This window comes from Ursus americanus, chromosome 5, assembly GCF_024610735.1.
Source record: "Ursus americanus isolate L20-20 chromosome 5, mUrsAme1.1.p, whole genome shotgun sequence".
Lineage (NCBI taxonomy): Eukaryota > Metazoa > Chordata > Mammalia > Carnivora > Ursidae > Ursus > Ursus americanus.
In genome coordinates, this window is record NC_142131.1 from 60,031,883 (window position 1) to 60,044,456 (window position 12,574).

The following is a 12,574-nucleotide window of genomic DNA, read 5'->3' on the forward strand; positions in this document are numbered from 1 at the left end:
CGTCTTCATTTTTGAAAGATAATTTTGCAAGAAATAAGATTCTTGCTTGACAACTTTTTTCTTTCAGCATTTTGAATACATTATTCCACTGCCTTCCTGCCTCCATCGTTTCCAATGAGAAGTCAAATGTAAAACTTATTAAAGTTCCCTTGTACATGACAAGTCATTATTTTTCTTGCTGCTTTCAAAACTTTCCCTTTGTCTTTGGCTCTCAGCAGTTTTACCATAATGTGTCTGTCTGTGGAACTCTTTTTATTTCTTCTCCTTGAAATGCGTTGAGTTTCAGAGCTGTACAGTTTAGTGTTTTTCTTCTTCAACTTCTTTCCAATGAAGTTATTTCCTGTGGGGACAGCTTCAGAGCTCTCTGTTCTTGTGGACTACCTGTCCCCCTGGACAAAATCTCTGAGCCCTTGTTCCAGAGCTGGTGACAGGCAAAGCAGCCCTCAGAGTGACACCCTCCTTTATGAATCGGGTACTGGGTGAGGGTGGTAGCCTCTATCTTTTCGGCTTGCCTCTTCTGGATAGAACATCTACCTCACAAACAATCCGGGATGAGCAGAACCAGGGCCCCTGTATTCCCAGCCTGTGGAATCTGGGGTCAAGCTGCCACTATATGAGTAGGGGTGAGGCAAGGATGGGATTCCCCAATCTCTTGGTTATACTCAGGAGGAATCAAGCCTCTACAGCTCAGAGCTCACGGGATTGAGGGGGGCTAAACCTTAAAATGTTTTCAGCATCCTTTCTTCTCAGATTAGAGGTAAAGAAAAAACAACCATAGGTGGGGAGGCCTTGGTGGAGGGCTCTGTGGTCCCTGGAGGCTGAACCAGAGCAAAAGACCCAGCGGGTTTGAGTGGGATGGTGAGGATGGGAGCGGAGGGACCTGAAGGAAGGAGAAGGGGCACTCAGAGACCGGGCTTTCCCCCTTGCGTCCCGGCACTGGACCCAGCATAAGTCTACTATCTCCACTCTGGGAACAGAAGTAAACGGCACGCGGTCTGTGTCAGCCCGCTCAGCATGGAGGGGCAGCTCTGGAAAGTGCTGCTGTGACTCTGCCCTTCAGTCCTGCAGATACACAGCAGAAGCCGCCAGCCTTGGGCTATCTGTGCCCGTTGCCAGGGCGTGTGGCTCAACCTCGCCTTTTCCGAGAGCCTCCATTCTCTCTCCACCATCACTATACTCCACATGGTGATCCTTGCTTTTCTTTTGGGCTCCAGAGGCATGCTTAAAACCCAACCAAGCTTTCAAAGAACATGGCAGCCCTGCATTAGCCTTGAACATAAACTGAAGTTAACCTGCCACAAATTACTGTCCCTGCAGAGGCCTGAGGCATCTGCGGCTCTCTGACCCACCCTGTGCAAGCTTTGTTGTTGTCAATACACCATCCTGCCTCTTGGACTCTGTGTGAGGGCTCTGCTGCCCACCAGGAGGGGTGGACAAAGTCTTTTTATCCAGAAACTTGGCAGGAGATGGGAGTGAAGCAGCCTCCAGACAAAAGCACACCCCGATCCTGGTTGCCTTTGTCAGAGGAACACAGCTGAGAGGCAAGGGGCCAACTGTTTGGGGTGATGCAGATGATAAACAAACAGGGAAGTACATTCATACCAGAGCTAGGGAAAACCCTTGAGTCTCCTTTATTTATTTTCTGGAAAGACCTTTCTGAAAATCTCACTGGTGTTGGCTGGGCGGAGGTCCGACCCCTTCTCCCCTTTGGAATCTGACAGAGAGCTAGTCTGGGTGTGAACTTGGTTAATATTCAGGCTGTCCTGACAGCTGAGCTGCCAGTGCCCCTGCTAGCCAGCAGTATTTCTTGGTAGCTTGCAGGCCTGATAGAACATAGCCTAAGCCTGCCTATTGTTCAAAGTTTTTACCTTTGCCAGAGCCCGCCCAGGACTCAGAGGAGTCACATCCCTGAGAGCAGCCATATGCGGTCCCATGTAGTGGCCAGCTAGATACCTGCCTCAGTCTGTCTCATTGTCCTCCTTTGCTACTCCCAATGCCTCCCATAAGTGCCCTGATAACAGAGGAGGAGGCCCCCATGTTGCTACCTCATACCTTTGGGCTATGGGTGGAGAATCAGTGTCCTCCTCTGTCCATGCCCTGACCCCAGGTCCCAGGAAAGATGGCACAAGGCTAGTGCCTCTAGAGGTTCAGACCCTTTGCTGGAGGCTGTATCATGCTCAAGGGCATACCCACCAGCCCTTCCACCCACGGGTTCCTAAAGGACCCAGCGAACTGCAGGAAAGGACAGAAGCCCATATGATGAAGCCACATACCTGCCTCGGGCCACTGGGAGCCTGCCACAGGAAGCTGGTCCTTAACAAAAAGGCTCTCACAGGGTCTCTGGAACATGGGGCCTGGGAGAAGCAGTACTCAGCTCAGACGTGACTGCCTAGTTTTCCCAGCCTACGGGCTGAAGGGGATCAAGTCTACCTAATGATGTTCCAAGAGAAGAGTGGGCATGTTTGAGGCAAAGGAGAGCCCATGCTTACACCCTGGCCACGAGCCAGGCTCACCCTTACTGCTTGCCCTGTGGCCCTTCTGATAAATCTAGGCCCCCTGGAGAGCAGGACATTCACTCAGCCTTAGGGCAGGAGGCCTTTGAGTTTTCTCACAGGTAGTCCCTTTCTCTTTGGGGTCTGTGGCACCGAAGGACTGTATGGAGAGCCACGCTCATTGAGACTGGTCTCACCACTGCAATAGGTCTCAGCAACAAGGACTCCATATCAGACAGACTGTTTGGGGATGCTTGGGATCCATTCCTTCCTCAACAGAAGTTGCAGTCCCCATCCGTGGGGCCAGATCTCACCAGTCCCCGCTCCCCTTCCCGTGCTGCCAGGCTGCAGATAACATCGCTAAGAGGTGTCTGGCACTCCACCCTGCAAGGGAGAAGGCAGGCTCCTCCAGCTCTGACTCCACAGACAGATGAAGGACCTTCCCCTGGATTTTTACCATCTCTATGCTTGAAGTAAAAAAGTACGTGGGTCAAGCTGGGCCAGCTGGAGCAACAAAATCAATCAGGATAGTATTAGATGGTAACTCATGGAATTAAGTAAGTATGCATGAGTCTGCACTAATATAAAGTAATAACTGCATAAATAAATAAGTGGGAGGGAGGGGGAAGCTCTTATGCACAGAAGAATTCCAATTAATAAATTGGGAGGAATGTAGAAGGAATGTGGATCACCATGAGGCAAACACCACAGAAATACTCGCTTCTGTGAACGTCCTCAGATGGATGCTAAAACCAGTTGGTAAATGTTTGAGGATAAACAGGATATTTGTAGAGTCTCAAAGTCTCTCCCCCAAGATATTTATCATTATGAAGGGGGAAAATAGTGACTGTAGGGTGGAGAAATCCAGCAGACACCAACTTAACCAACTGATCAAGGTTGACATTGCCATTAACAAGCTATATCGAGGAATGCCTGGGTGGCTCAGTTGGTGAAGCGTCTGCCTTCGGCTCAGGTCATGATCTCAGGGTCCTGGGATCGAGTCCCACATCGGGCTCTCTGCTCAGCGGGGAGTCTGCCTCTCCCTCTGCCTGCTGCTCCCCCTGCTTGTGTTCTCTCTCTCTGACAAATAAATAAAATAAAATAAAATAAAATAAAATAAAATAAAATACCCAAGCTGAATTGACATCATATACCTACTAGTATGATGGCTGAGGACATATTGCTCCTATGATATTCTGACCAAAAAGTGCACAAGCTCAGTCTTATCTTGAGAGAAATCACGCAGATCCAAACCAAGGGACATTCATCCAAATAACTAACAGACTCATAAGAAGTGTCAAGGTCATGAAAGACGGGGCACTGTCACAGAGTGGAGGAGACTAAGGAGACATAACAACAAATACAACATGGGCTTTTGGTTTGGATCCAAACACAGAACAAGAATGTGACTAGAAAAACCAGTGAAATTCAAATACTGTCTATGGTCTAGTTAATCATAGTGCAACCAACATTAACTTCCTGGTTTTTATATGTGAATTATGGTTATGTAAATTGTTAACACTAAGGGCAGCTGGTTGAAAGGTAGATGTGAATTCCCTGTACTATATTCACAACTTTTTTCTAAGTCAAAAATTAATTCAAAATGAAGTTTTTAAAAATGTAATTCTTAATGACTACACAAGAATAGTAAATCGGACTTCACAAACAACCCCTGAGAAAGAAAACTACCTTACATATACACAGACAGATAGATGCACTCAAGCAAGTCTCAGCTCAAACACCAGACTCCTGCCTCCTGGCATTCTATGAAAGGAATTTCCATAGCAGAACATGCCATCCTTGGGTTCCTGGCTGACCTTGCCATCCCTGTGGGGGTCAGGTGTTGGTTCAGCTGTCCCAGAGAGTACGCCCACTGGGAGATCCTGCACAGAGGTGTAAGGCAGAAACAATTTGATAACAGTCCCTCTGCCTGTATCGTGCCAGCTGGGACTCAGAGAACCCGTTCAGGGCCCCTGGGCTTGACCTTATGGTTGAACTGGGGCCACTTCTCCCACAGGCATTGGCCAAGTCAGTGTGGGCTTGGAACTAAGTCCTATTCTGTGGGTCCTGGACCCCCCCATGGGGAAAGGGACTCAGTTTCCAGAAAGTCTGATCACCCATAATAGCACAGCTCCCATGATGCCCATGGTGTACAGCCAGAGGTGATGAGGTCCTGCCCTTACCTCTCCTCACCCACTGGCCGATGATGCCCATTTGCTGGTGCTGGGGCATGTAGCATGGCCTCACCGAGTCCTCCCAACAGCTCAGAGAAGCTATGCACGCCTATGATCCTCATTTTTAAAAATTGTGAAAAAAACAACATAATATTTACCATCTTAATGGTTTTTAAGTATACAGTTCAGTAGAGTTACATATATTCATATTGTTATGCAATCTCCAGAACTCTTTTCATCTTGCAAAACTAAACTCTGTATCCATTGACCAATAACTCCCATTCCGCCCCCCCACCCCCGCCGCCCCAGCCCCTAGTAACTTCTTTCTGTTTCTATGAGTTTGCCTACTCTTCATATCTCGTGTGAGTGAAATCACACAGATTTTGTCTTGTTGTGACGGGCTTATTTCACTTAGCATAACATCCTCCATGTTCATCTGTACCGTAGCATGTGACAGAATTTCCTTCCTTTTTAAGGCTGAATGATGTTCCGTTGTAATCATATGCCACATTTTCTTTATCTCTTTATCCATTCACGGGCATTTGGGATGTTTTTACCTTTTGGCTGTTGTGTATAATGTTGCTATGAACATAAGCATACAAATATTTCTTTGGGACCCTGCTTTCAATTCTTGCGTATATACGCCCAGAAGTGATATTGCTGGATTCAATGGCAATTCTACTTTTAATTTTTTGAGGTATCGCCATGCTGTTTCTCATAGTGGCTACACCTTTTTACACTCCTACCAGCAGTGCACGGGGATTCCCTTTTCTCCACATCCTTGCCAACACTTGTTTTTTCTGTATGTTTTGACAGCAGCCATCCTAATGGATGTGAGATGATATCTCGTTGGCGTTTTGATCTACATTTCCTTAGTGATTAGTAATGCTAAGCCTATTTCCATATGCTTGTATCCCCTCTTACAGCTAAGGAAACTGAGGCTTTGAGCAGTGATGTAACCTCTGAAGTGAGCCAAGTGGCTAGGGGTGGGGTCAGAACCAGCCTCCAGTCTGACTCCAGAACTTCTCCTTGGGCCACCATCTCTCTGGGGGGAGCCACCTCCCCCCACTCCCCCTGGTGCTTCTCCCCTCCCTCCTCCCAACACCAGCACCCATTTGTCTCTTATTTTACCCCACAACCCAAAAAAGAAGCAGGGAAGGGAAAGGCTGCTGAAAAAAGTAAAGCCTTTTGCATGAGTGTGAGCGTGTGATGATGTGAGTCCCCAGAGGTGGCCATAGGACCCTATGAGCAGGGCACAACAAGGGGAGCTATGACTTTGGAGGCCAACAGCTACCCAATCTTCACCCTGAGGTGAATGACACCGGCGAGGAAGGGAAAAGAGACAGGTCAAACCAGTTGTCGTGGGGCGCTGTGGCTACCAGGGCCAGCTCCAGTTCGAGCTCTGATGATTCTTCCAGGAATTGAGTTGGAGGGAGCTGACCCCCAGTCTAAGATGCCCCAGGAACAGCCTGTGGGCAAGGGATGGGCACACACTAGGAGCCCTGCTAGGGGATCAACACCAGAGAATCACGGTCAACTCAGGGCCCAAGGTAGGCGTGGTGCCCATGCTGGGGGGATCCAGAGGTGGTCCATAGGCTGAGCCCACTTTTCACAGGTCCTATAGACTCCGTAGCCACCACTCCTAGCTGGCCACCAGGCTCTTGCCAAGGAAACTCCTGCAGATGCCTCGCTGGTCTTCTGGCTTTTCATAGCAGCTGGAGTAAGCAGCTGCCAAATATGGTCATGTGACCCCTTGCTTAGAACCCTTATTATTTCCTCACTGTCCTCAGAATAAAGTCAATTCCTCAACATTCCTACAATGCACACTGTGAAATGATCTCTGTAGGCATTTCTAGCCACACCTGTCATTCCCTGAACACCAGTTACCTGGATCGTATTTCCAGACTCAGGTCAAATTCTATCACTTTTTCTTGGAGTATTTCCTCACTCTGTTATCCCTACAGAAAGGGTAATATATTGTCCCAGGTCACACAGCAAGCCAGCCAGAACTTGAATTCAGGCTCCAGAACTCTATTACTAACAAGGGTTGATGTTAGCCCTATATATAACATGGCTAGTGTGCCCCATGGGCATCGGAGCTTTGAGAGCAGACCCCAAACCCCAGATGTCTACAGCCTAGTGCCCAGCACAAGGCCAGTCGTGGTGTCTGATGATTGCCACATTGTGCTGAGGGAAGAGAATTAAGGACTAACATGGGCCACGCACTCAGGTTGTTCTTGGGGAGGAACATAGAGTGGGAGAAGGGCCAGAAGCTGGGAAATCCTACCTGCCTGATCAACAGCAAAAAACTAGTCTAGGTATACCTAGAGGGACCCAGCATCTCATGGCCCTTACCAGACGCAAAGCAAGAAGTATAGGGGACGAAATACTTGCCACCGAACCACTTGGGATCCTAGGGGACTAATGGCATAAGCTGGAACCCCTGTCCTCCACTGGATCCTATGCTCAAAGGGATCTGTGTGAGTTGGTCTCTTCATTGGTACATTGGGGCCAGGGTTATGGTTCCTATGGTCCCCTGCACCCAGTCAGCATCAAAGGGCCCTCTGCTCCTTTTCAGAGAAATTGGAGCCTCAAGACAGGACCTCAAGACTCACCAAAAGGGGTACAGCAGAGCAGTAGACCCCTGCTGCTTCCAAAAGTCTGCGGCCAGGGAACAGGTCAGACCTGCCCATGGCCCACCCAGCAGCTAGGCTCTTCTGTCTGCACTTGGGCTCAGCCGGGATCCCCACTCCCCCCTCCTCATGCTGGGAGCAGGAACTTGACTCAGACTGTATGTCTGAGCAGCTTGCCACCGGCCTCTTGGGAAACAATCTCATCCGTTGTGAAACTCGTAAAGGAAAAGGCAGTTGGTGGCAACAGTCCCTGCTCCACGCCCTCCATCCGAGACAGAACCGATCACGAATAAGCCTCACAGAAGTGCTGCTCTCTTGGGTGGCCCACACGTGTTAGAAGCATAACCCAAGTTGCTCGCCACTCAGGTTTGACGGGGAGCGGGGAACGCTCACCCAGGGACGGCCAGGGAGTCTCAAGGGGCCTGAAGCAGATGGAGGGTCGTTCACACACCCACCTCGGTCACGATGGTAGACAGGTAGATGTCCTGGCTGAACTCCCAGCCATCCACGCAGCTCTCCTGCTCCAGCTTCTCCAGGTTCACGTCGCGCCCCGGCTCCAGCCCGAGCGCCGAGAAGTTGGCGATAGCCGCGAGCCGGTAGCGCCGGCAGCTGTGAGGCACCTCGCGGCCGTCCTGCAGCCGCAGCGGGATACTGTGGTTGCGCCACGCGCGGCTCAGGTTCGCGGTGTCCGGCACCCGGCAGCGGTGTTCCGGGACTGCGGCCAGGAACACGACTGACATTCCATTGAAGCCGTTGGGGATGATGCTGGCGCTGAGCAGGAAGAAGATGAGGCGCTGGAAGGGCCCCCACTCGCCCAGGAAGGTGGTCGCCTCCTCGTAGTCCCTCATGCTACCCACCGCTGCTCCGCGGCTGCAACAAGGGGTGCGGAGAGCTGTCGGCTGGCAGAGTTGCGCGGCCGAGGGCGTTCCCCGAGGGTGTCAGAACGTTCTCGGCGGCCAGGCAGGCTGCGGGAAATAGGGGCGCACGGCCGGGTAAGCGTTCCCGGGAAACGGGCTACGGGCGTTGGAACGCTCCAGGAGCGGGTAGCAAAGCTGGAAGCCACCGTAGTCCCTCGGGACCACACCCCCATCCCGGCTGGGGCGGGGAGGGGAGGGCGGCTGCGCGGCCAGGGTGGGGCTGCCGGCCGGCTCCGCCTAGTGCTCCGCCCCACTGTCCCCGCGACCCGGCGGAGGAGCCTGAGCCGACCCGGCGGAGGAACCTGAGCCGACCCCGCGGAGGAGCCTGACCCGACCCCGCGGAGGAGCCTGACCCGGCCCCGGATGAAGCCTGCAGGCGGAAGAGAACCTCCGCTCCCGCGCACCCCGCGTGGCCCGCGCGGCCCCAAAGGCTGACCGAAGCCGCGGTGTTGGGTCCCACAGGGGAGAGCGTCGCCACCGGCCTCGCCCACTACAGGGGTCTCTCCCTGGCCCTTCCAATCCGGAGTCTGAGTTCAGTGGCCTCGGGCCGAGCGCGGGCGGGCGAGTCCGTGGAGTCCGTGCTCCGGAAAGCCTCTGCGGGCGCAGGGGTGACAGGAGTGCGACCTCTGCTCTGGCACGCACGCGGCGCAAGTGGCTGGCACCAGGCGCCAGGGCGCTCTCTACCCACCCGTCCGAGGAGGGCTGGAATCAGTCACCAACCCGCGTCTTCGGGCCCCCTGGAGCCTCGCCTTTAGAAAAGGGGGAAACAGGCCCAGAGCCCGGAAGGGCAGAGCGGGTCACGCTGCGTCAGTGACAGGCTCTGGCGAAGGGAGGAAGGCGGCAGGGGCTACCGGATCCTCCCACGGTCGCGCTGGGGCCTCTGCAGACTTCCACACGGAGCCTGGCCCTTGCTGAGAGCACAGTCCTGGAGGCGCTCCTGTCCCTTCTGGGTTCTGATTTGGAACCCTTCATTCTCCTCATGCCCCAGGGTTCTTTACTGGGGCTGACTGCCAGGGCCTTCTTGGACTGGAAGGCCTCTGGGTTGCAAAAGACACCACCCCCACTCTGGGAACAGAGGGAAGGAGGAGGAGAAGGTCCAGTTTGGCCAGATCTGGCAGGGACACCAGAGCAGGGGCCACGGACTGCTCGGTGCCCAGGTGTAGGGCCCTCTGCTGTTGGCTGAGCCAGCCGGAGACTGCGGTCTGAGCCCTGGAGTTCATGAGGCGATCAGATGAGATTGACAAGCTGAAGGCCCCAGGTTGTGGAGATTGTGTACAAGTGTGTCTGCTTCTCCAGCCCCCGTTAAGAAGCTGAGGGACATTTCTGCCTCGGTTTTCGGTTTTCGTAGCTTACAGTCTGACCCCTCCTCATAAGATGACTTCTCGCTCCCTGGGAACCTGTTTCCTTTTCTGTGGTAAGACCATATGTCCTTATGTGCCAGGACAGGTCTGATTTATGCCTGTTAGTCTTGTGAAATTATTAATAGCACATCCCTTTACTTTCAAAAGTATCCTTGGGGTGCCTGGGTGCTACGGTTGGTTGGGGAGACAACTCTTGATTTCAGCTGAGGTCATGATCTCAGGGTAGTGGGATCCCACTAGGACACCCCCCCCCACTTGTGGGCTTCACATTCAGTGGGAAGTTTGCTTTGGGATTCTCTCTCCCTCTGTCCCCCACAAACAAACAAACAAACAAACAAACAAATAAATCTTTTTAAAAAGTATCCTTTAAGCAGTATTTTATGTGGTCATTGTCTTACTGAGCTTGAATTTCATCCTTCCCTTTTCCCCCAGTTGGAAAGGAAAGCCTGAGGTAAGAATTTATGTGGAGATAGCTAATTCTGAGTAGTGATCCCAGGAAAAGGAGTAAGGGGCTAGGAAGAATGAACAGGGGAGAAGGTAAGGCCAGCAAAGACTGTGTAACTGAGCAGGTTATTGGCACCCGGGTCAGTGATTATTCTATGCTGAAATATATTGGATCCTGAAGCCAAAGGAAAAAGTTAATCATATCGATCCTATCTTTATGTAAAATTTTGATATTGTTGATCATGGATTTTCATGTGGACCCATGGAATTCCAGACCCTGAAATCATGACCTGAGCCGAAGGCTGAGGTTTGACTGAGCCACCCCGGTGCCCCTAGAGATACTTACTTTTTTAAAATCACAACTAAGGGGAAGTGTTACTGGGGTCTAGTAGGGAGAGGCTAGAGATGCTGCAAAACATCCTAAAATGCATAGGACAGCCCCCCACAACAAGAGTTATCTGGCCCAAAACTTCAATACTGCCAAAGTCGAGAAACGCCAATTATGGCACATAGAATGTATGGTGATTATAAGGATCATGGAGTTGAATGGCTTTTGCTAAGTGCTTTAGAAGTCTTGAAAAAAGAAAATGATAGGCCCAGGGGTGCGTGGGTGGCTCAATTGGTTAAGTGACCCACTCTTGGCTTCAGCTCAGGCCATAATCTCAGGGTCATGGGATCAAGCCCGATGTGGGCTGTGCATTCAGCACAGAGTCTGCTCAGGATTCTCTCTCTCCCTTTCTCTCTACCTCTCTGTCTTCTCTCTCTCTGTGTCTCACATACATGCACTATCTCTAAAATAAATAAATAAATAAATAAATAAATAAATAAATAAATAAATAAAAGCTGGGGGGGGGGGAACAAATGAAGAAAATGACAGGCCTGGGTCAGCCATCTATAAACTCAAGGCACACTGTGTAAGCCAGGAAACCCCCATGGCAGCTCTTAAAGAGACCCTCATTTCCTGCAGCCACAGGAAAGATTGTGCTTGGAAATAAACCCCAGGATTTAACTGATTTAGTTCTAAGAGTGGGACAGCTACATAAAAAGGCTGTATGCACATCTTTTTTTTTTTTTTTTTTTAAGAGTGGGAGCTTGGAGCTTGACAGCATGCCCTGCTCCCGAGCCGGGGTGGGTGGGCGGGCAGTGGGAAAGGGAGAGGGAGAATCTTAAGCAGGCTCCACACCCAGTAAGGAGCCCAACGTGGGGCTTGCTGGATCCCATGATTCTGAGATCATGGCCTGAGCAGAAATCAGCGGTTGCTTAACCAACTGAGTCACCCAGACACCCCTGCATGCACAGCTCTGATAGGCGTTCTATGACAAAGTCATGGCTCTGATAGGAAATGCATAGAACCCTGAAATGTGGAACAGAAACGTTGGGTAGATTAATGTGAGAATTTTGAATTCCTGGATTCCCTTGAACCTTGAAGTTCAGCAGCAGCAGCTCTCTTCTCCTTCCTATATGAGAGCAACCTCTCCTTGATGGGAATCACTGCGAAGTCTTTCTGGAGGCAAGGGGCTCCAAAGATGATGCTTATCTTCCTCAAGATCCTCCCCTTCCCACCCGCACCACTGCCTGCAGACCAACAAAAAGGCTGAAGTCTCAGCACAGCCTGGGTGGGGCAATACAGATCCTGATCCCCAAGGACATGGCGTACTTGTTGGAAAAATACCAGGCCCTATGTTTGGAGGGGAACAGGGGTAACACGTGGGACTTTATTAACCTAGGAGCACTCTGTCATTATGCTGGGTTTAACCTCGAACCAAAGATACCGAAAAACATATCCATTTGCTTCTGAGATGGCTCTTTGGACACAGTTATGGCCTTCCTCAGATAAGCTGGAGATGCCAGAACTTTCTTGAAAGAAGACGGAAGGAGTCAGAAGGCTCAGGGGAGTGAGAGTGTCAGATTGTATCTATCATGCAAGACCAGAGAACCGATCACCAGATTGCATTCCCAAGGCAAGTCCTGAGGACACTCCCTTCTGTAAGGCAATACAAAATGCACAGGTGAGGATTCCTAGTGCCAGTGAAGGTGAGATTCTAGAATAGCAAAGGCAGGATGGTGACACAATCAACAGAGGAGGGGTGGATGTCATTACAAGACAGAAGTAGCAACCAGCATGCTTAGTCTTATAGCCATGTGGTGATGGCGAGTTGACAATGGTGTTCCCAGGAGTTAAGTAAATGGACAAATGACCAGGTGTTACTTGACTTGTATAACAAACTGTCCTCCAAATGCAAGAGCTAGTAAGCAGAAGGCTGATGGATGCTGCCACAATGGGAAATAGTATTTTCTCATTAATTTCCCAGATTAGGCCAGTTCACAGTCTCAGAGCCTATTGACTGAAAAGGAGGCCAAGTCACTTTAAGGAAAAAACCACCTATACTGCCAAAAGTATGTATGATAATTGTTTCTCTAATCTCTTCCCACAAGGGATATGTGGCTATCTTAGTCTGCTCAAGCTGCCATAACAAAGTGCCACAGACTGGTAGGCTTCCACAACAGAAATTTATTTCTCATGGTTCCGGAGGCTGGAAAGTCCAAGATCAA

General features: G+C 50.8%; 1 protein-coding gene across 10 annotated transcripts in view; it reads right to left on the reverse strand.

The window, feature by feature from the left end:
- The window catches only part of SLC22A4 (solute carrier family 22 member 4), a 51,932-nt gene extending 42,654 nt beyond the window's left edge, over positions 1–9,278 (reverse strand). For 8 of the 10 annotated variants that reach the window (XR_015724573.1, XR_015724576.1, XR_015724575.1 and 5 more), the window contains exons 1-2: positions 7,755–8,372; positions 2,274–2,354 (exon numbers count right to left, since the gene is read on the reverse strand). Coding sequence is in view for 6 of the 10 variants with exons in the window: in XM_045794741.2 (XP_045650697.1) it covers positions 2,274–2,354; positions 7,755–8,147 (474 nt within the window). In the remaining 4 variants the exon portion in view is untranslated. Of the gene's footprint in view, positions 1–2,273; positions 2,355–7,754 lie in introns of all 10 variants that reach the window. The other 2 variants (XR_015724574.1, XM_045794751.2) reach the window with 2 other exon arrangements.
- Between the last annotated feature and the right edge of the window lie 3,296 nt (positions 9,279–12,574).